This window comes from Motacilla alba, chromosome 7, assembly GCF_015832195.1.
Source record: "Motacilla alba alba isolate MOTALB_02 chromosome 7, Motacilla_alba_V1.0_pri, whole genome shotgun sequence".
NCBI classification, from domain to species: domain Eukaryota; kingdom Metazoa; phylum Chordata; class Aves; order Passeriformes; family Motacillidae; genus Motacilla; species Motacilla alba.
The window spans coordinates 11,373,601-11,397,323 of NC_052022.1; the positions used below are offsets into that span (position 1 = coordinate 11,373,601).

Genomic DNA, 23,723 nt, shown 5'->3' on the forward strand with positions numbered 1-23,723 from the left:
GAGGGTTTTCTGAGTGCCCGCCTCTCCTCCCAGCCGCTGGCAGGCCGGCGGGACTCCCAGGCTGAGGGAACCTATCCGGTTGATCTTCGACCACCGACTGCCCTTGGATGTGCCCTCGCAGCCCCGCTGCGGGTGTTTCCCAGCCCGGCTGTGCCCCCTCAGCCGTGTCCAGGAGGTGGCGCCGGCCCCTCGGCCACGGCCGCCCTGCCGCCGGCACCTGCGGCCACGGGGCTGCGGCACACGGGGAAATGCGCCCTGCCCCGGCCTGCCCCCGGCCTGCCCCCGGCCTGCCCCCGGCCTCCGGGGGACGGGAACGTGCAGAGCGGCGCTCTTGTGCTACACGGGGCTCGGGAGCGAGAGTGAACGGGGTCGCCCCGGCAGGGAAAGATGAGGTTTTGTCAGGGCAGCCTGCGGCGGGCAGGGTTGAACAGAGGCCTGAGGAGAGCTGGACATTTGCTGCTGAAGAAGTTTTGGAGCAGCAGCAGGGTGCAGCCCAGAGTGCCCGCGGGTGCCAGGACCTGCGGCCAGGAGGTTGTTTGTCTTTGCTCTGGGCCGGGCTCTCTGCACTTTCCCTGCCGCTTTCATCAGTCGTCACTACCTTCAAATCTTTAAATGGCCGCTGAGCCATTGCAAAACAGCTTCAATGCCGACCTGGTGCTCTCAGGCTGGGTCAGGAGTTCTGTGAAGGTGACTGTGGGATGAGGTGCTTGCAGCAGATCTTGGGAATCGCGGGAGATATTTTCCTGTTTTCCTCTTACAACAAAAATGCAGAGTAAAATCATAGAACCATTTAGGCTGGGAAGGAGTTCTAAGGTCACTGAGTCCAGCTGCTAACCCAGCACCACTGAAACACATCCCAAAATGCCACATCCACACACCTTTTGAACACTTCCAGGGATGGTGATTTCACCACTTTACTGGGCAGCCTGTTCCAATGCCTCACCACCCTTTCAGCGAAGAACTTGTCCCAAGTATCCAGCCTAAACCTCCCCGGGGTCAACACAAGGCCATTTTCTCTCATCGTGTCACTTCTTACTTGAGAAAAGAAACCAAACCTCACCTGGTTACAACTTCCCTTCAGGTTGTTTGCAGAGAGCAGGAAGGTCCCATGGGAGCCTCTTTCTCTCCAGGCTAAAGTTGTAAGTAGGGGATTTTACGTGTCTATTTCTTTTGAATATGTTTTTCTTTCAAGGCTTCTGTTGGAAAGACAGTCCTTGGGACTCATGGCAGTCTCTGGTGGAACTGAGGAAGGAAATAGTTCCCTTCAGGATTTACTCTCATCTCACCCATATGTAGACATACATGTGTAAATCAACAGCAAGGTCTGATTGCTCAGCAGTGGTCAACAATATCACAAGATGAACTGAAACATCAAGAGTGCTTTTTAAAAGGGAGTTGGAGATCCCAAACATGGCATTCTTCAAATACAACAAAACTTTGGGCAACTCCTGAGTCTGGCACCTGGTCCTGAGTGCCAAGGCTTGTTATCCCCACTGGAGGAGAAAGGCAGGGGAAGGTCCTTGAGTAGGAACTGGGGAGAAGCAGGTAGCAAAGCTTACAGTCATGGCTCAGTGTTACCTGGCAGGGAATTGAGCCCAGCACATATGGACACATGCAGCTGCCATCTGAGTGTTTATACAGCTGTTTCCAGAATTCCCCCAGGGAAAACATGCTCCAAAAACCTCCAGTCTTATTTGTCTTTCTTTTTTTCTGTCACTGCTAGCAGTCTTCTTCTAGGTGCCCAATTCTCAGTGTCTTGGATAGAGTCTGGTGGCACCCAGGAAATCATTAAGACATCCATTAGTAAAAGGTCTTGCTCCAGACTGCTCCATGGACTAATTGTGGGAAGCCCTCTGAGCTGAGTTTAATCAATACCAATACCAGCTCTCATGGGGCTGCTTCCCATCCCAAGCCCAGAGGTTCTGTCACTCTCAGTCTGAGGCTGTGGAAAAGTGGTCTGCCTTCCTCAGCAAGCTGTGGCTGCTCAAAAAAAAAAAAAAAAAAACCCAAAAAAAACCAAACATGCAGCATATAAAAATAACATAACATTTCTCATAATTTGAGAAAATTGTGGGAAGAGGCCCCAAACCAAATAGCTTCCGATTTCCTTGCAAACCACAAGTCCAGAGAGTCAAACTATTCCCGAACACATCACCATCTCTTGTCTTGCACACCAATGCCACAAACTGCTCCCCCAGTACCATGTGCTGAAACACCAGTTTTAAGGAAAGTTATATATGCATGTCACCAGTATTTGACCATAGCTCTTTGGGAAAAGACAAGCTCCTGGAAATTTCTGTATCTGGAGGAACTGAAGCTTAAGCAAAGGTTTGCCCAGAGAGGGTACAAATCAAAGTTGGGGGTCAGTCTGGTCAAATAAGTTGATCTATTCAGCATGCCAAGTTTAGGTTTTGGAAACCTACAAGCATATGAAATACAAAAACGTTTACAGGTTGGGATGTCCTCTAATTGCAACTAAAAAAGAAAAATAAAATCTGAGGAGTAGCTCTAGCTCAACCCATGTCCAGGCACCAAAAGCTCCAGGAGATGGGGTGCTCCCAGAGCCCTTACTCTCTTCCCACTCACAGTCCAGCTGTGCTAGTGCATAGGGATGAACAGTTCTGCTGGTAATCAGTAGAAGAGTGAAGTGCAGAAAGACCAAAACACACCGGTCATTCAAAATAAGCTGAGAACAGGGACTGTGGACGTCACTGTGCATTTATTAAATCCTCCTGGAAATTAATTTTCCATGCCCTGAAGAAAGACGCTTGGGTATTTGTAAATTCAAGTTGTCATTTTAATCAGATAAAAGTCAGTTAGAATTTCACAAATAATTTCAATAATAGTCAAAATTTAAAATCTATGTTCCTACTCAAGGGCATTTAGAGCTATTGTGAATGAAAAATGAAATTTATCAACCATTTCTCCCTTGCACTGAACAAATGGGCCTCACTGAACAACTGCTGCATAAGAGTTGTCTTTATCTTGCAGAAGCTACAGCACCAAATGCTCTTTCTTCAGAGTGTATCTCAGCGCACACACACACACACACACAAAGGAGAGTTAACAGCAGGCCTTGCTGACATAGGAGTTTATCTTAACACAGCTAATGCATTACCAGCTAATTCCTGGAAGCTGAAAGCAGCCAGGTCTCAGACCCCGCTCACACGTGTTGCTTGTGATAAGAAGCCACACTTCTGTATTTCTGCATCTGTTTGTTAGCGTCACTGAACAGGTAAGCTGCTTTACTGCTAAAGGAGCCCTGACCATCTCGTTTCCTGCCAGCCCCATGTCAGCCTGCTACTCCAAGGAGTTATTTTGGCACTGCTGGTTGCTAGTAAACAGCCATTACACTCTAGGGAGGCTGCACTGTGTTTGGGGATACATAAATGTCCGTAGGGGCCTCACAATTAAATATTTAATTGTATCATACTCTGAAAGCCCAGATGAAGTCATTTGAGAAAGCAGTGCTCTGATTTCCAGTTGTTTTGTCGTTCAAGAGCTAGAAATGTTAACAGCAAGAACAAGGTTCTAGTAAGACAAATGTCTCTCTGCAAATTGCCAGAGATACACAATTAGTACTAAACTGTCATTAACCCTGCATACAGCTTTACAAAGCAGAGTATAAAGTAATCTGAAATTGTGTCCTTGCCAATTTCATCAGGACTTGCCTTTTCAATGCGAAGACATCAATTGTTTCAAACAGCTCCTAATGAGTCATTTTGGGCCACACATAAATTGTTTCTGCCTCAAGGGATTTGACTGTCAGATGCAATAGCAACAATGATATATTCCTGGTTTGCTTTTTATCACTGATTTTGTGATGTCTCTATCTAAATCCAGACAGATCCAGGCCTGGGATATCATTTTGCAGGGTGGCCCATGATCAGAGTTAAGATGTTTCTGCACCTTTCAACACCACCTTGAGCTTTAACACAGCCAGATCCATTTCCTTCAGGACAAATTGGGAGCAATACTTGCCTGTTGCTGGGGTGGGTTAGTCAGCACAGCCTCGCCTAATCCTACTCACCCACCCTTTGTTTGTGACTCAAACATTTACACTTTATGATTTTTCTTTCCTCATGGGCAGTAGTGCTGGAGGCTGGGAGACCATGCAGCTGGGTGGGTTATGTCCTGACAGGACTGTGAGCTTGGATGTGTGACTAACTCAGACCCAGAGGGAAAAGGGCTACCAGGTGTGGTTCCCAAGGTTTGTCTCCCTTCTAAGATGGTCTTTATGCTTCGAACCTGGCACCTTTTTAGGAAGGCTGGGCCTCATTCCTTTGTCAGAAGAGACATAGTAATGACGTAAAACACTCTTGCATCTACTCAAACAATACAGAATAGCTACATGAAGAGTAGAGTGAGAGACTTGTGGCATAAATACTCTCTTGCATGAGAAGGGAGGAGGGAATCCCATACTATCATGGTAGAAAAGAAACTTGTGAGGCCAAGTGGCCTGATTTCACTGGAACTGGGCTTGGGGCAGTCTGGGAACACTGTAGTAGCACAACAAGCTGACTGGGTGTTAAATTGTATGGCTCTGTCTCCTGAGCAGAGTCCAGCAGTGAGGATCCCTGCTGTTGAGCCACTGCACTACCTGGAACAGTCACCTCACCTTATTGTGGGATGACCAAACTGTTTCCCTCCCTGCTGAGCATTCTGCCAGTATCCCGGTGAACTGGAAAGCTGTGAGGAGTGCCAAGGCAAGCAAGCTTGAAATTACACTTTTCATTTAGCTTGGAAAACAAATTTACCATCTGTACAGCCCATCCTTCTTGTCAAAGAAGCACAAGGTGAAGAAAACACAGCTGTGAAGGCAGCCTCTCTCAGCTGAGCATCTCTATCAGGCAGGAGGTGTCTGTGTGGTGTGAGCTGCTGATAAGACCCAAGAGACAGCTACCACACAGCAGGGAGCACAGTTTGTAGCCTCAGCACTTCCAGCAACAAATGCACCTTCTTGGGTGTTGTTCTCAAAGTCCCAGAAAGCATCAGATCAATCCAACATTGCCTTCACACGCATCTCATGGACACTGGCTGTTTGTCAGCCTCCCATCACAGACTACTCCCACTGAACAGCAGCTGAAGTTACCTGGCAGCAAAGGTTCTCCTGTACAGCACAGACAATCTCACGTGTTTTTGTTGGGTTTAGGGAGATTTGTGCAGCATGAGCATGTACTGTTTCCACAGTAGAGGTGATTTGGATCAAAGGCTCTGATGTAACATGGTAGATTCATTGGCTCACTCAGCTCAGCTCTACAGAATTATAAATATAGGCGACATATTATTAAAATTTTAACAAGTTTCTCTCTTGAGGCCCTCAGTTATTCACCTGTGAGTAGCTGTTGTTTCATCACCAGGAGGGAGTCAAATGGAAAGTACAAAGGCAGGGATGGGTTCTAATCTGTTTTACAAATTAATGGGGATAAAAAGTCCCCACTAAGCTCAGTACACTCCTTCCAGGTGGTAGTTTCTAAAATGTAGTCATTGTGGAAAGAACTTTTTTAAGAGTTTAACGGTCTTGCATCCTCAGTTAATCACAGCCACAGCCACTGATCATCACCATCCTTGACAAAAATGCCATATTGGGGAAGGCTACTAGGAAAAGTCTGGCTTGTAAGGGGAGAAAGAGCTCAAGTAAGGGAGTAACACAAGTGTAGCTGATAATCTGCATGGAGTTTTCCCCACCTGCATTCAGGTCACATTTGGCAAATATTTTTGATGACCAGCATTTCTAACCAAAAGCAGTTATAAAATGTTAGCTAAATGTCAACTTTCACACATGGGAAAAAAAAGAAAAAGAAACCAGAAAAAAACCCAAAAGTCCAGGTCATCATGCAGCATGGGAGTGGAAGTTATTCCATACTGTGGTGGGAGAGGATCATAAAAAAGCACACAAACATTTCCAGCAGAATCGCTGAAGGACAGATAATTCCAAAATAGTTTGTTGTGCCCTCATTGCAGCAAACTGGCAGAAACATGTTTGTATTTGAAGGGGGAATCTCAATCAGACATTGGCCTTTAAAACAGCCTTAGCTTTTAGGAACACTTCACAGTGGTAGATTTTTTAATACTACTATAAACACTTGGATCAAAACTCTGGTAAAAGCTTAAATCTTTTCATAAATTGCTAGTGTGCAGAGAGTCAGGTGTAAAAAAGGTAATTGGATAAGGGATGAGTTGTTATTTTCATGCTGCAGCCTGCTCCCATGTCTCTCTGGGAGCTGTATATGAGGATGTCCATGAGTAGTTATTCCAAAAGTTGTAGCAATGAAAAGGCACAAGGAAAAAGGGGGTTCTGTAGAGTTTATTGGAAATTCAGCACATCTTAGGAAAGGTACATTCAGTTAGGAGAGCTTAAGTTTAATTCTGCTGGTTGCTAAAAGGAAACCATTGTGCAACTGTTTTGCAAGAGCACTGAAACTGGTAGAACAAGACACACAGCATGTGGAAGTGAAACTAAAGATATTAAAGAAGAGTTTAGGTTGCTGTTGGGTCTTCTTTAATTAACTTTTTAAGACACTCCACTTTTCTTTAAACTTAAACAGCATGAAGCAGGCCTCATCTCTTAGACGGAGCAAGTAATCCTCTGTCATGCGTAAGCACTTACGAGGACAAGCCAAGCTGCTCAGCGCATGGGGGATGAGAGATGGAGAACAGGTTCTGTAACAAGGGCCCCTGTTCAAAGCCAGTCAGGAGAGGTCTCAGCAGCTAACTCACCGGGTATGTGTTGCACATCAACAAAGCCTTCTCTGTTGAATGAAAGGCTCCTTCATCTTTGCCTCTAACCTCCATTCCTTCCTGACCACAGCAGAGGGATTTGCTTTTGACAGAAGGAAAATCTGAGAACATACTCATTTCTTCTATGGATTCAGAAAACCACAGAAACAACTAGAGCCCAAGCCTTTGCTGTTCCCAGCAGATGTGGCACTGGTTTTACACAAACCCTGTATGAAATTGGAACTTCTGTTTTGGAGGTGAGTAGTTCTCCATGCCAACACAAGCCTTGACCTCTGAGTCTGCCCTTCAGGAGCTTTTCTCCATCATGAGAATCTGCAAGTGGGGAAATAAACCCCACAGTAACAGATATTTTAGAACCTTTCATTACTTCAGCCCACTCCTATGCATATATCTGGTAAGCAAGGAGCTGCTGCCTTGGGATGCCATGCTAACCAGTTAACAACCAGGAAAAGCAGCTACTCTAGTTTAATTGAACTGGGCAGAGTAATAGCTGAGACACAGAAGTCTTTCTATCCTCCCTCAGATGTGTGTGACTACTTATATCATATTTGAGGTCTAAACTGTGAAAGACATTATCATTTCTCACTTCTTTTCTCCTCATTTCAGCACATCTTCACCTTCTTACTGCATTTCCCCTATATCAATCAAAGCAGCAGGAATATGTATTTTAACAATATTCAAAACTCATTTTCCTCATTCTTTTTACATGTCCTCAAAAAGCTGGTCTGAAACCCATATGTATCAAGATTGTCCTTAGCACCTTATGTGGTTGGCTGAATGACCTCAAAAAGCGGTGAGAAGGAATTCACACATACTGCAATCATTCAGGCTAGCAACCATCATGACCCAAGTTATCTTCTCTTTCTTCCTCTGAGCTTCTTCATTTCTGTCCAGTTTATGCATCCTCATCCCTTCTGTTTAAGGAGGATTCATCCATCTGCTTGGCTGTGCTCAGAAACCTTCCTGTAGAAATTCTAAAGAAAATGCAAAGTTTTGGGCAGAAATTCAATTATTCAATTATTTTTGTGGATCAGCATCTTGAGCACCAAATCAAACTATTATCTGAGATGATCTGTTCATATTTTGTTCCCCAGAAATCAGTCAAGAAAGACCCAACAAATAATTCTTAAAAATACTGTGGTTCTGTTGTTAAGGTGATGCACTGTCTGTTAGCACAGAAGTGACTTAGTAAAGTTCTTTAATCTGAAAAATTATTATACCCTGCCTTCAGAAAACCCCAAGTATATGGCAATCCCAGTGTTTAGCATGGAATACTGTGGTGCCAGAGCTATCCTGAAGAGATGGTCCCAGCCTATCCACATGCCCCAGGGCAGGATTCATGAAAAACAAGAGGACAGAGTTCTTAAAATATTAGAAGCTGCCAGGCAAGGTAGGTACAATTGGTAAACACACATAATCCCTTTTCAAGGAATTAACAGGAGGTGAATACAGCAACCTTGAAGTAGTTACCAGACAAACTGTGCTTGTACCAGGTGCCATGAAGAAAGAAGGGGCAGATAGACTGTGGCTACAGTGGTCTGTAGCATTGAAGACTAAAAAATTCTCAAGTTTTCAGTTGCATTGGGAAGGCATTTTTGATTTGTCAGTATAAGTGATAAGCAGCTGTTCTTCAAATCCAAAAAAATACATAATAGCTTCATTATAAAGTCACAGAAAAATGTATAATGTCTCAAAATATTATTCAAATATACCTGCTACTTAGAGATAACACACAAGTGCTTTAAATCTCTGGATGTAAAGACAAAATAACTGAAAGAAATAAGATAGAACCAGATATATTTCAAGTCACTTTGAAAGAGATACTCAGAGGTTGTGGGAACAGTGGTCATGGAACTTACAGCTGTTACCGGTTTTTTTACTTTCTAGCTAAATTGACACCACATTAATAAAACTGGTTTTAAGGGAGAAGAATAGAATTTTCAAATCAGGGTCAAAAAAAAAGAAAATCGCTTGAAAATCTCAATGCAATCCCCTTCTCACTTGAGCCATTTGGGAACCATTTGGGAACAACCTGCAGGAGATACAAAGGCTCAGCACTGCTTGGGGCACACAGCCCCAGCCTTAGGGGAGGAAATGCCCCCTGCAAGTCACAAATGAAACCCTTGCCAAGTCCTCTGCATGAGAAGAGGCTGCACAAGCTCCTGAGCTCACCTGCTGATGTTTGACAGGTACATGGATAAGGGGGGAGCCAATCACATATGTTTGGGCTGGAAATGGCATGCAGAGCTTTATTTTTCAATGCATTTACATGTTATCTTTTTCCCCTTATGTCCCCAAGAACTGTTAGAGAATCTTCTCTCCTATCCCATTACTTAAAGGGAAGCTTTCCTACATTATCACAAGTGTGCATTTGACAAAATGCCTGACTGGCCACTAACCACTCTGTACTACATACTGTACAAAAGCTTCAATAACATTCTTCCCTTCCTAGAAAGCTTTCAACCCAAAGATCAAATCCTAAAGATAGCACAGGCTTAGTTACAGTGCTGAGGCCCAGGAACCTGGAAATCTGCTTTACTCCCTGAGCTATATGTAAGCACCTGTATACATGTGAGCACAGTTATGTACAGACTGCACTCAACAGTTTCATCACTGAGGGAGCGATTATAATCCATGAATACATGTGCTTTGGGTGATAGAGATTGTGGCATGGTCAGTGCTTCCACACATCTCACTCTGTACACCCTGAACGCCTGTTATTCAGGGAAAACAGCAGCATTCTGGCTGGAATTAGAATTTAGCACCACCCTAAGGGAAGACTTTGATGCAAGTGAACCACTGGGGACAGAGGGAAGGCAAAGAGAAGACATTTCATCTCAGGACACTGCATTATCATAGACCCCTTTATTTAGCACACAGGGCTGCTCCTTAGTGCTAAGGTACAACAGCTCAGCTCCTCACACTGCCCTAGCTGACCTCATCAGCAGCACCTGCCAAGAGCCAGGTACTCTGCTAGAGTTCCCACACCAACAGCTAGGATCTATGAGAGACCTCAATCCTCTTTCCAATGTCTTACAGGGGTTATTACATAGCATCCATCCTCAAGGTTGTGCATTAGCCCTTTTCTGACACCTGCTTGCCCATGGCTATTAACTTTTTTCCTTTGAGTATGAACACAAGAACATTTTGCTTCTCACAATACCAGTTTTAGGAAGCCAGAAGATTAACGAGCTGTGACCTGGTGCAGAGCACAAGGTCTGGAAGCACTGGAAAGCAGCATTTCCCATATTTCATTTCCTTTCCCATATTTCACTGGGCTGATAGAGCAGAGTTCAGAGAATAAGCTCCTCTAGTACCATCTATTGTATACATTTACTGAGTGTGCAGTTTTTTCCATGTCTGCACATTCAGGCTGACATATGGCATTCAATCCTCACAGTTTAGACACAGAGCTGTCATCCAACCACTGCAATCCAGCAAAGGAGACTTCTGTGCAAGACAACAGACTTATCTTGTCAGAACTCACCCTACAGACATTTGCTACTGTTACAAAACTCTTAAGTGGTAAATTACAAGATGAATTTTGGAGTCTGATCCTCAGTTCTTCAGGTCTTGAAGTATAATTTCAAATGTGGAAAAAGACCTTTTCTTGTCTAATATAGTATTACTTCCCACTGGCATTTGGATGTAATCTGTAATAAACATTCAGTTGCATCACCATAAACTTTTGGCAAGCTCTTACTAAGGGTCACCTCAGTGGAACAAAAGCAACAAACCTTTCAGTCTTGTAGACAGGATGGAGAGTCCTTATTAGCTACTACTTCACTGCTTTATTTCCTTGCTTGACCCCTTCACTGGCATGAGTACTTTAGGTAGAAAATTGAATTCTTTACTAGTAAAAACAGAATCTGATGCATGAAAATGATAAACATTTGCTTTATTAAATTACTTTTATACTTCTACAAAGAAATTTTCTGATTTCTGTTACAGAATTAAATGAAGGAAATTCATTGCTGTCTCTGCAGTTACCTAAATTTAGATACAAAAAGGTTGTAAAAAGACTGCCCTATTCAAGTTACATAAAACAGGCAGAGAACAGACAAGTTCTCTTAGGAATCTTGAGGCTCAGAAATATATAAAGTCCCATTATATAATGAAATTAAGAATTCAGCAATGTGTTGAACAATTGTAAACTGTAACTGCACTAGTGGACCACATTATTCAGCAGTTTCCTTAAAGGTATGAACTGTGAACTGAACAAAAACTGTAGCTGACACAGCAGACCTCATTTAGTTGTTCTCCCTTTCTCCCCCTCCAAGTCAAAGTTGTGAGATCAGCATTTAAATGATAGGAAGGAAACTTGCCTCCATAAATATCAGATATTTCTCCATTCCATAGCTATTTATATAAAGTAACTAGCTGTTACAAATCAGTTTCAAGTAAAACAGGTGGCTGAGGCAAAAATAATCAAAATCAGATCATACACAATTTTACTGTAAATACAGTAATTTGAAAGATAAACACATAACCATAGCACTGACAGGATATCAATGCTGCTGTATCATAGACATGATGTGTCAGTAGAAAATTAGGATGTCTGTTATCAAAATTGAGGACATTCATTCCAGTCTCTGGTAATCTAATCTTAGTGCAAAACAGATGCTAAGACATATTTAGCAAAAAAGGTGATACATTTAAGGCCAAAAAGTTGTTCAGTCATCACTATCACTTCCAGATTCACTCAGCTGCAAGTCATTTCCTAGAAGAAAAAGAGTCAACATATTAGTCATTTTCAAGGAAATTATTTTCTTCTTTCACGATACTCCCTTTCCCAATTAAGGCTTACAAAAGCTAATAGCAAACAGGTAAGGGGGGCTGGACTAGATGATCTTTCAAGTTTTTTTTAACCCAAACGATTTTATGATAAAAGAATAAGTTGGTGTAGAACCAAACTCACAGTGACAGAACCTTAGAGAGATCACTTTTCTACAATTCTAAAATCTTGGCAAGGAAACCATTAGCATATTTGCACAAGGGCATTTATTTAACATTACCAGATCACAAAAGACAACACCTAGCTATCTCTGCCACCCACATTTTCATGCTTCACAAGTGGAAAAACTGCTGGTGAATGCAGTTTTATGAAAAACAAGTTGTTGGGTTTTTTTGGAAACACATCTGAATGCTACTCAGCTGCTTGAAAACAAAGTGGTGTCTCAATCAAGAAGAGCAGCTCTTTGACATACCACTTAAAGATGTATCGGTGACCTACTATTTCAAACTGGTTTTGGAACAAGTGAGCAAACAAAACATCAAAAGAAATTTTACAAAGCACTTTAATTTGGTGGCTCTCTTTATATATTTCAAAATGAGGAAGTAAAACGGCTACACTGTGCTTGCTGTGGATGTCCATAAGCTCAGGGGGTGTGAGGAAGGGAATCTTCCCAGGATGACAGATAGCTAACAAAAAATACAGCAGCATGCTCTACACAATCTACATCATATCTAGCAACTTCCCACACATTTTTAGGAGTCTGTTGCAACTGGTACGCTTTTACCCACACCTCCCTTGCCAAACAGCCATTACAAAAGGAAAAAAATCATCTCAGGCTGTGCAGAAATGGCTTAAAAACAAAAGAAAAATCACTGAAGCTGAGAAAACTGAGTCAACACACTATTCTCACATGAAAGCCCCACAAGACTCAGATTGGATCTTTTACTGTCAGGCATATAATTTCTGCCAGAACACTGGAGTCTTTAACATGGCTCCATTTAGCCTTCCTTTATTTTCCACTGTGTCATCAATAAAGCTTAGAAAGTGGTACATGCTTCTCTGCAACAACAAAAACACTTTATATAAGAATAGAATAGTGAAGATGGTTGTTTCCAAAAATCTGTAAAGTATTACTGTAGACAATTTTTTTTCTTTCCAATCCTCTATATAAAGAAAAAAATTACAGCGATATTATTTTAAGATAAATTTTAAAAGCACTTTAGAAAAAACAAAATCAAGTTATTTGTCAATAATTATTCAGAACAATATAATATCCTAAAAGATCTTTCAAGACAGAGAATGGTATTGGTAAATTTAACTCATGTATTTATCACTCAAAGGAGAAATTACAGTGAATTCTTAGAAATCCCAGCCCTATTAGGCACTAGCTACTTTATGGGAGGACAGGGAGTGTGAACAAGAAGATAACCTTCCAAATGGTGTTTCTGCAGCCTTCAAAAGTTATTTCAACACAGTTAATAGAAATTACACAAACCCTGTAACACCAGCCAAAAATACCAATGCTTGTGAAAACCAGCAGATGGGAAAAGCAAGAACTCCAAGTTCCAGAGTCAGAATTAATATGTTAGGATTTACTTCAAGCTAAGCTTTCTGCCTCATTTTTGCAATCCTATCTCCAAAAATCACCTTCAGAGAGAGGGCAAAATAGCAAAATCTAGAGCTGGTGGCTTTCAGATGGATTTGGTGCCAAGACAGAAAGCTCATTTATTGAAGAAACATCTAGACAATTGCACTTATGAGGCAGCAGTGAAGTGAGGGAAAACTGCTGAATTGTTTTCATAGTGCCAGCTGCTTATTTGCAATATTAATTGGGGAAATAGATTGCACTGCATATTACATTTCCTATGTTTTCAAATCGGTGAATGTAATATATTCAACTGAATTCTTGCTAGTTATAGGGGACAGGGAAACTCATAGGAGTGATCACTGTCTCACAAATCTTAGTGGTCACACCAGCACCAAACTAATACAAAGGAAAATTATTATTTGTCAAAGTAAAACAGCTATGTTTGTACCAAGCATCAAAAGAGAAGAAGTTGTGCTGAATACTAAGTACCTAACACAAGGCTGCAGAACAGCCCATCTATGCTGGGTTTTCTTTGGAAAGTGACTTTGTTTAACATAACCCTTGTTTAAACAAAAAGTAGACATAAAGCAACATATGATCAAATATTCATGAAGAACAAATTCATGAGTGTCACCATTTACAGACTTTGTTATAAGGCAAGTTGTGAGCCTATATAATCAGCTTCTCAAGGTAGAAAGGGGAAGAAGCAGTATTTTGGGAGTGAGGGGCAGTCTTGAGCCCCAGATTCCTGAAGAGGTAGATATGTATCTGACAGAAGTATTTAGTTACCATGCTCTAGAAACCACGTCCTCCATTTTCCAAGTTCTACAAAATCTCAGCTGTATAATTTCTACATGCAAGATAAAACTCTGCTGTCTAAGGTTCCCCCAACCTTCTCCCTGCACACAGAAAGTCAAAGAAAAACTTCACTAATTACCTGGTATGGCCCTGATTCTACAGAGGTGCACAAAACTAGTCACAGAAATAAGCACACACCTCAAAGCAAGATTAGACAAGCAAGCAGCTTGTGCTGACATTTGTTGACTCAGTATTTTATTTTTGCAAAACCTTATTCGAGATGGAAGAAATGACAGTACAAAATCTGACTGAGAACTCTTGCCATTCAAAGAAGAACAATGTGCTATCCATTTAGTTTCTCCAGGTTTCAGTCTCCTGCCAAATTCCCTCAGCAACAAAACTAGAGCAGAGCAATCTTGGAAGTAGCATGTTTGATCTTTAACTAGTGGAGGTGTCTTGTAAGTGTTAACTGCACTGGAAGTTGGGGATGGAATTGTTTTAAGCTGTAACATATCTGTAACCATAATAGAAGTAAATCTACAATAATCTCAAGAGCTGGGCAAGCTCAGAGGCCTAAGGTTACAGGCAGAGGTTCTACCTGTCAACATGGTTCTCAAGCAACATCAAGCCACCAACTTCCCCTGAAACAGTCATGATGTTGTCATGGTTTAAGCAGCATTTTCTCCCTCTGCTGGAAGTGGTAGACTTGGCCACCTTATTTGTGTTTCTCACTGGAAGCTTTGCCACCAGAGATTCTGTCACTGGGGATAAAGCTTAATCAAATTTTCATTCCAGTTTTATTTGAAGTGTGGAGAACGGGAAATCGCATTTGTCAGTAAGGGCTGAAGTAAGTGGCACTCTAATGTTACGCAAATTGTAAACATGAAGACATTGTTCTCTGCAGTGACAGTAAAATGAAAGCAGCATTTAGTTCTCTGCACACAAAGTCACAGGACTTTTCACTCTGATCTTATCTGTTAATGCAGTACATAATTAAATATCAATGCAGGTTATTTAAGTATTTAAATACTAGCTAAAAAAGAGAAAAAAGAAAAAGAACCATCATTCATGTTATCCACTAAGAGCTGACATAAAAGTAGATCTGCCGGAGTCTAAATTTTCAGTATAACAAGTTTACATATAAATGATAAACCATGACAATCTTAGGCTGCAAACCAGGGTTGATGGAAATCTCTTCAAACCAAGATCTGGCAGCTAAACCGCTAATTAAAAATGTAATCATTCTGGAAGAGTTCTCATAGCTGAATACTCACTTCTATGTCTGAGTTCTCCTCTTATTTAGTTAGCGAACTTAAGTTTCTCTACCTAATGGGATTTTATTTTTTATGTGAGAGTTTTCCAAATTTTCCTTTTTTTGAATACATTGAGCATGCAATTCCAGGCTGTGCAGCAACACCTACTGAACATCACAGCTACTCGTCAAGTTACATTTTTAGTTGCCTGAAAGTGTGGAATAAGATAATATCACCTGAAAGCAAATCACCACCTTCCTTATATGCAAAGGACAGTTTTGCCATGTTGGCCAGTGGAACACTGCCATGAATAATTGTAGCTGACACAGCTAAGAACACACCATCTTTTCTGTAACTCAGAGTATTGCGACCATAGTATCCTTCCCATAGTTCTATCCAAAAATGATATGTTTAGGGAGTGCCTTGTTAACTCAAGAATTTTCAATACAAAATTACTGGTCTCCAGTCCCAATGTATAGAACTGGGAGGAAGCCAGAACAGCTTAGGAAATATTTTCAACTGCTTCAGCTTTAATTTAACATCTCTGTGAACCACGAACCTTCTAGCCCAGTGTCTAATTCAGCCTGCTGCTGAACAATCAAACCCTAGCATCACTTCCCACAGTTTTAATTATAACAGAGACATACTTAAAAACAATATGGTTTCCTTTCAGAATCTTGATGTCTGGAATTGTGCACTAAGAAAAGAACAGCCTTTGTACTTACGTAGTGTATTCATCATATGACCACTGCTCTCTTGGGATCTGTTATGACTGGCATCTTTGTCAGGAACAGCCTGTTGTGGTATGGCAGACACAGTAGGCTGAGGCTGCAAATACGGCATCGACATCGGAAGAGAGGGCTTCATTTCCTCATCTTCAGAATCACTAGAACTATTTTCACTACTTGATGAAGAGGACGAAGAACTTTTAGAGTCAGATGAACTGTCAGAGCTACTCAGCTGGTCCATGATACTGGCTTCTGCTTTTAGCTCTGTAAACAACATGATTTGTTTCTCAGTTTACATTCATCATAATTGAAATATAAGGAAGAGGGGGAAAAGGAAAAAAAAATCAACAGACATCAGGCACACACTATAGCAACTAAAAAAACTCCAGACCAAACCCACCAAAGATCTCTAGAACAAAGAAAAGGGCACAAGTGAGTATCTAGCCTGTCATGTGGTTTTCTATTCTCATAGCTTGAGCGCTTTCTCCCTTTCAAGCCAAGTGTTAGAACAAGGGGGACTGTGAACACAAATGCTTAACCCCACATTCCATGGGGTAATGCATCCCACACAGTCTTTAATTTCTACAACTAGCAGAAAATGTTCTGTGTTTTCCTTAGCACCCCAAATATGGCTTTCACTGACTAAAATCTGCACTTAGAATCCACAGATCAGTCACTGCAAGATGCCTGCAGCTGCACCCAAAATGCCTGCCAGCAATTCAGCATTGCAATCAATACATTTGTTTGGACCATGTGACATTTTGCTCAAAATCAAGTTAAGCATGAATAATATCCAAAAAAGCCACCCAAAGTTTATACTAGGAAGATTTCTCCAAATCCTCATTTCATTATAGATTTGGAGGTACAAATAATGCTGCACAGTATTTCTGACATAAGTCCAGCATACAGAGGAAGTTAATCTTTGCTGAAGGGTGCACACAATAATTGTGCAAAACACAAGTGCTGAGAGAGGTCTGAAAGAGACCTCTGAATCATGGTGGAGGAAGGACTTGAGGAGCCATACAGGGTGCAGAAGTTCATCACTACCTAGACATTTGTTAAGATGGTCTTACAAGCTCTTAGAATACTTCAGGAAGAGCTTTGATATGGCAGACACAATAAAGCAAGTAGGAGAGTAGCTCATCTGTCTTCAAATTTACCCAATACAGAACAGGTTGAAGGTGAAAGTCACTAAGATGCAAGACAGTGCAAAGCTCAAGAAGGGAGGAGGAATAAAATTATCAATCTTCAACACAAACTTCCATGAAACAGACTCTAAGTTATCAAAGGCCAGTCTAAAGGAAAGGCCATCTTCATCAAAGGCGTGTCTAAAAGAAAATGGTGTTCAGGAAAAACTGGCACCTAAGAGTGCAGCTATGGCTACAGGGACAAATTAACGCAATGCTAGGAAAGAAAAGAAAGAAAATGAAAGACTGAACTACTCAAACATAAGGAAAAAAAGAAGGGGAGCAGAAAGAAAAAAATTGGAAGCATATAAACATCCTTCTTTTACTAAGGACATGTATAAGAGAACATGATCTTCCACACACCTGGAGCTGTAAGACACCTAACTGAAAGATACCATTTGAGTCCTAAGCATTCAATTCCACTTCCTCCTAAGCAATGTCTAATATAAGAAAAATTTTAAGTGAATGGCCAATACAAAAAGCTAAGAAATAAGATCTCCACCTTGAATTTTGATGTCATTTAATCAGACAGAATTTAAATTAAGTAATTTTAACCAGTGAAGGAAGAGCAGTACATGAACTAGAGGATAATGGCAGAATGAGCTTCCCCTCCACCCCAGAAAACAAAGTTAGTAACAAGTTCCAGGTAGTGTACTTAAGCAGGAATAGTGAGTTACACAACGATAGGATGAAGAATGATTAAGGAGGCAACACTTCTGAAGAGTCTGAGAGTTACAGTGGATCCCTACGCTGTTCTGCCACTCCATGCTGTGCGGAAATGACTTGATACTGTTTGGTCTTGTGATACTACAGACATGATATTATTTGTTCTTTGTATATAAAGATGAATAGTACTTGTAAGGCAGCCTTGTTGCTCACGTCAGCACTGCTAAAACTTCAGTAGATATGCTTAGGGGCTATACTTTAGGAAGTTTTTGGACTCATTGCAAGAAAGCTAAAGGAAATTGACAACAAATCAGGGATTTAGAAAGGAAACTTATGAGGAAAGATTGAACCAACTGGTGTCATTTTGCATAAAGAATGGGAAAGACAGAGCAGTTTGAGTCTGTCAAGGACTGCTCAAAAGCAGCACAGTAATCTGCTCTGTACTTGCATGATAAATATGAAAGCAGTAATAGGCTTGCTGTCAGACTATCTATGCAGGAGAACCCAAAGAGTAAGGAGAGCAAAGCCCTGGAATGCCTTGCCAGCAAGTACAAGGATCTGTCATTGGAAGGTTCTAAGAACAGGTTAAATCTGTCTTTAGGACAGAAAAATGGACTAGATGACTTGATAATATCTCTACCATCCTTTTAATTTTTTCAGCATTTTAAATAGTACTGCAGATTGGACTGGCACTACACAAGAGTTTGGTACATTGGCAGTCACTTTGGAGACTGTTTGATACCACCACTCCCCCCCAGAAGAACAGACCACCTAGAAAAGGCATAATTTCATTTCAGGTGCTCATGTTTTCCTTCCTCTTTGGAACCTTAGATGAATTCTAGTACTGTTCTGATATATAGATTGCTGGTCAGAGCTTAAAACCAAAATGGAAACAAAAACCATCTTCATAATGATACATCTAAAAAAAAATCTGTTTAAAGGAATTCAGAACAACTTAGGAAGCAGATGTCAGTTCCAGTCAATGAAACTGCCACCTGTCAGCATTTCTGTAGCAAGTAATTACCACCTGCCATCTTCCTTGTCCTCCCAAAGGAAATAAGGCCTCCTATTAAGTGAAATATGAGTGTCACACCAAACCAGAGTCTCTCAAGGAACCAGTACATAGCACTGCTCAAGGGTTGATTTATGCAAGTTTTTAGCTGTCTTTTTCATTGCAACTTCATCTTCCACAAGGCTCTATCTGGTAATTTAAAGTGTATGCTGAGTTGTAAAGTACTGAGTTGCTGAGTACACAGAAAGAAAAAGGGGCAATGTCGAAATGGAAGTGACTTAGTTCCAGTACCACAATACAACCAAGCATTTACTTGATTAATGTAGGAGTGGAAGGCAGAGTCAAGAAGACAGCAGCAGGATCCTTGGCATTATTGAGCCTAATGGTTCAGCTGCTTTTTTACTGTAGCAAGCTACAAATACTGCTTTTTTACCCACTTGAGCCAGAGTGGTCATTTCCATATCAGAGTGAAGCTGCTTACATAATCAGCTTCTAGTGTGAAACTCAAATAACACAAAACAAAACAAAAACAACCTACACATGCAAAAACCTCTTAAAAACTAATTGCTTGTTAACAGCAAAATTTCTGAAACTTATGTGCCAGTGGAGCTTACCCCGTTCAATATCATCCATAGGAGAAGATGGAAATGTTTTTTCCTTTGATGGAGAGTTTTTAACGTTGTTTGGAACCTTTGTTGCATTTCGCATTTGCTGCTGTTGCTGCTCAATGCGAGACTGGACTTTACTACTTCCTTCAGCTCTGTGTGTAAAAGGGAAAGATTTTTAATTCCTAGAAGGCAAGAGGCAAGGAAAAAGGCAAGAACACAGGGGATATGGTACCATGGAATTATTTTTCTTGCCTTTCTAAATAGCATCTTTTGATTCTTAGGTAAGTTACTATAATAGTAAGTTATTATACTAATACACATAATGTATTAATATTATACTATTAATATTGTATATGTGTTTAAAATTATTTTTATACAGTGCTATTAATTTATAATATTTTGGCAGTTGATTTGTTTTATACCTTGCTACCCAGGATCATTTAATAATAATTCTGCTGGAAGCTACTTCTATGGACTCAGCAGCCAAAAAAAAAAGAATTAAAAAACTTGGTATGAGAAAAAAAACAAGCCATTACAATTAATTACTGAGACATGTCGCAAATTTTTCTTTTTTTTTTTTTTTATTTCCTCATTTACAAGCCAGAAGACAGTAGGCAAGCTACTAGCCAAAAATATCTTTTTTCCCTCCTTCTAAAGACAATAGAAAATAATAACTATTTATTTCAATAATAAAACATGTTTTGGTTAACAAAAAAGTACATTTTGATTTCTTCTACAGTCACTACTCAAAAGATGTGAAGTCAGTTTGCTGAAAAAGCAGGCTTTTCACTCTTTTGAGTGAGGCCAGGTACTTTCTAAAATTATGTTTTCCTAAAAATAGTGATATGCAATTATATATCTCAATTTAGACTCGTTAACATTCATTTTCAAAATGAGTAAAGCATGGTTGTTTCTCCTGTAAATCACCCACCTGGTTTTTTTCACAGTGATGTTGCTACTAAGTTTCTCTAGGCGACATTCTCCAGTGTCATGGTTGATAATTAAGATACATTCTTTTAGATAAGGCTTCTTTGAGCCCTTGAACACAGTCACTGGTGGAGTTGAGCCCTATTAAATCAGAAGTCCAGTAAATGTTACTCCTTTAGGCATTTTTCTTAGAAACAGCAACCCTTCAGTGGTGACAAGTTCACTACAAGTGATCATTTCTAGCCATTAAAAATGTTATAGGTTAATTCAAATTAGATTCCCAGTAGCCATGTCCAAAAGCAGCTGGTGTTTGACTGGAATTGGATTCTACTCACTTAGCTTAGTTTGAAACTGATTCAATGCTTATTTCCCAATATTTCCTTATTTCTCTCTAGGATTCCTCTCACCAAAGGGGGTTTCAGTTCCCACATCAGCAGAGCAGTAAAGCATGGCAGGTAGTAAATTTTCCCTTTCCAGTCTTTCCTGCTTTAGAACTGCACTAGAGCAATAAATACCAAGGGGAAACTCGCACTGCCAACATACACATGAAGCTTTTCTGTGTACGCAACACTTCTGGGTCATCCTACAGCATATTTCCAGTGCAGCAAATACACTTAAAGTTACAGTGCAGCTGTTTAACCTTTGGGTCTTTTGTAATCTTACGTTCTTAGAGCAATTGTTTTTCTACTCTAAAAATCACTCAGACAGCTCTGAAACCACACTACAACATTATACCCTTCTATAGTCAGGGTATAATCTTAGGACAACAAAATAAATCATTCTTTTAAGCCCGCCACTCTTCAGCCACATCAACTCACCTCAATATTTGGCAGCGTTATCGTCACCTGTTCACCTTTGCCAACTTCAAGGTCTCCTTCACAGGACATATCAATAGATGCAGGCTTAAAGTCATCTAAATATAAGAACAAACTAGATTATTTACAGGCTTTTCAGGAATCTTATAAATGCAGGCACCACTTAATTGCAGTTGGAGGCTATTAAGTAAAAGCCTTTTGTGCTAGTGTATCATCTAGCATTCCCCGAGCAGATCATTCCATAAGTCAATAGAATTCAAAGTCAAGCTGCTTTTATCAGGATTCATTATAAGTGTTTAAATCTTTCGGTTAAAATTAGAAAAACACCCTTAGGTTTTAATGGATAAGAAAGCTAAACAAGCTATGTTATATTTCAAAAGGTATATTCTCATCTAATTATTTTCAGAAGAATCAATAGGTAGTTCTTGAAAATGCTGATCCCAAACATGGGAGATGCAGACAAGTGACTGAAAATGCAAAGAACAACATCAACCCTCAATATGAATTTCTTTTTCTGTTTCTAACTTTACTGTAACAAGCACGTCAGAACCTGACAAAAACTTGGTGTTTCAGTGTAGTTATTTCTGTTGAAAGTGAAATTCTTTCCCAATTTAACATTGATTTACATTTTGGTTTTTTCAGCATCAAAAGGGCTTGTTAAAATAAGTTTTGAACAAAAGAGGATATCGATTTCTGGTCCTTTTCAAAACTCTTGAGACAGTGCAAACGACCATATGTTCAGGCATCGGCACGGCAGCTCTGCCACATACCATTACCTACAAAGTATTATTTCCACCACAAATAAATTGGGAAGGGCTACAGCCAAAACTCTGCCTGTGCCGAATTAGGGAGAGAGGATAGCATCAAGAAGTTATTCAAGGCCTGTGATAACATATGTGGGGTTGAGCCCGCGGCTCCAGGTACGGCAGGGCCAGTCTCGCACGCCGAGATGCCGGTGCCCTGTCTGGCACGCCGGAGGAGGCGGGGGGGACCCATCGGCCGGCACACGCTCCTCGCCTCGCTGCCTGCCCCATCTCACACGCTGCTGGTCACTGGCGGCGGCATTCCTGCAGCCGGGGAGCTTCCCAGTTCCCTAACTCGGCCTGCAGCCAGGGGCCAGGCGGCACAGACCGCAGCTGGGAAGCACGGCTGCAGCCAGCACACCAACCGGGCAGGAACGCCAGGCTGCAGGAGCGGGCGGGCAGGGCCGTGCGCGCAGGAGGCTCGCAGCTCCGACACAGGTGACAGCCCCTGCTAACCTCGTCCGGGCAAACCCCTAAATGTCGTCCTACAGGAACAAGCATACAACAGTTCCAAAGTTTCTCATCAAATCAGAGAGTATTTGCTTTTATATATGGCCACTGGGCTGTTAATAACTGAGAAAATGAAGATATTGAGACTGCCAATCTTAACTTCCAACCAACAGCTGTTTTCCCTTTTACTCAACTGTTAAAAAAAGTCAGGTGTTGGAGGATATTTCTTCGGCATGTGCATTTGATAGAACTGATGAACGTGCCAGATTCTATGTCTCATTTGTTGGAAAGGAAGAGAGATTTCAAAACAGATTTCAGAATAAATCATCACATTAGAAGAGTCAGCATGAAACTCTAAGGGTAGGAGGTACCAGACGGGGTTGTTAGTCCTCTTTAAAATTAGGGTAAATTTCAAATTGCAGCATTTGTTTAAATCCATTTATAGCTTTTTTTCCCTCTCCTCCGCTTCTACAGTTGGAGACAATCTGTCTAAGTGCCGTTCCCTTTGCTCACAGAGAGCACATTACCCATCTTGCACGCCGGACACTCTCCAGAGAACATACGTTCTCTGAATCTTGAGGATATCATTCTATAAATAACCAGACAACAAAACCAGAAACTGCAGTCCTAAATTACCAAGGACTATAATCCTGGGAGCATTTGTTTCCTAGCTACCCTCAGAATCTTGGAGCACACACCTCTCTAGATAGTAATTATGTACTCAGGGAGGGCGTACTGGCTCCGTGATTAACACCGCCTGCCTTTAACCTTTGGTTGCTGAATTACACGGAACTTCTAAAAACTGAGCGCAAGCAAAGAAGACAGAGCCACAGGTTCAGCCTGGCTCGGTTTCCAGCAGAACCGCAGGGAGACACTATGGAAAAGGCACAAAAAGCCAAGTTAGTGCCCAGCAGATAGCGAGGGGCAGCTCTAGGATACAATGGCCGTACGTGCTCCCAGCACCGACTGAAACCTCCACCGCTCCCGAAATCCCGGACCAGCACTCCACGGCACTCAGCGCTTCAGAATCCCGGGACAGAGGCAGACATCGAGAGTGGCCACAGCCACCCCCGCCCTCCAGGGGACTGCGGGGACCGGGGGCCGCCGAACCCCTCCCCGACCCCCGCAGCCCCCGAGAGCTGTCCCAACCACAGCACTCACAGCGGACGGTGTGGAAGGCGCAGCGCGGCTGCTTCTCGAAGCTCTCCCCCAGCTTTAGCACCCGCGCCTTGGGGTCGTAGAGCGACGGGACCGCTCCGTTCATCGCGGCAGCGCCTCACACCATGGCGGGCCCTGGGGCCGCCGCCGCCGCCCGCACCGAGCATCCCTCACGCCGCCCGGGCCGGCGGGACCCGCCCACGCGGGCTCCGATAGGCCGTGAGGGGCAGAGCCCCGCCTCCCCCGAGCCGGAT

At 41.8% G+C, this 23,723-nt stretch overlaps 1 protein-coding gene across 1 annotated transcript; it reads right to left on the bottom strand.

Moving 5' to 3' along the window:
- Positions 1-10,622: 10,622 nt before the first annotated feature.
- Positions 10,623-23,631, bottom strand: EAF2 (ELL associated factor 2). Its single transcript, XM_038142878.1, has 6 exons — positions 23,473-23,631; positions 21,062-21,156; positions 20,248-20,384; positions 19,323-19,468; positions 15,841-16,107; positions 10,623-11,461 (listed from the first exon to the last, which is right to left on the bottom strand). The coding sequence occupies exons 1-6, from the start codon at positions 23,573-23,575 to the stop codon at positions 11,415-11,417; spliced, it is 795 nt and encodes a 264-aa protein (XP_037998806.1). The 5' UTR covers positions 23,576-23,631; the 3' UTR covers positions 10,623-11,414.
- Positions 23,632-23,723: the final 92 nt, after the last annotated feature.

Excerpts from the sequence above, each read along its gene's own strand:
- EAF2 (XM_038142878.1), bottom strand. The coding sequence starts at position 23,575 with ATGAACGGAGCGGTCCCGTCGCTCTACGACCCCAAGGCGCGGGTGCTA. Across the intron at positions 16,108-19,322 it reads TATGGATGATATTGAACGGG|AGCTAAAAGCAGAAGCCAGT; the intron begins GTAAGCTCCACT and ends TGTTGTTTACAG. Across the intron at positions 11,462-15,840 it reads TCATATGATGAATACACTAC|GAAATGACTTGCAGCTGAGT; the intron begins GTAAGTACAAAG and ends TTTTTCTTCTAG.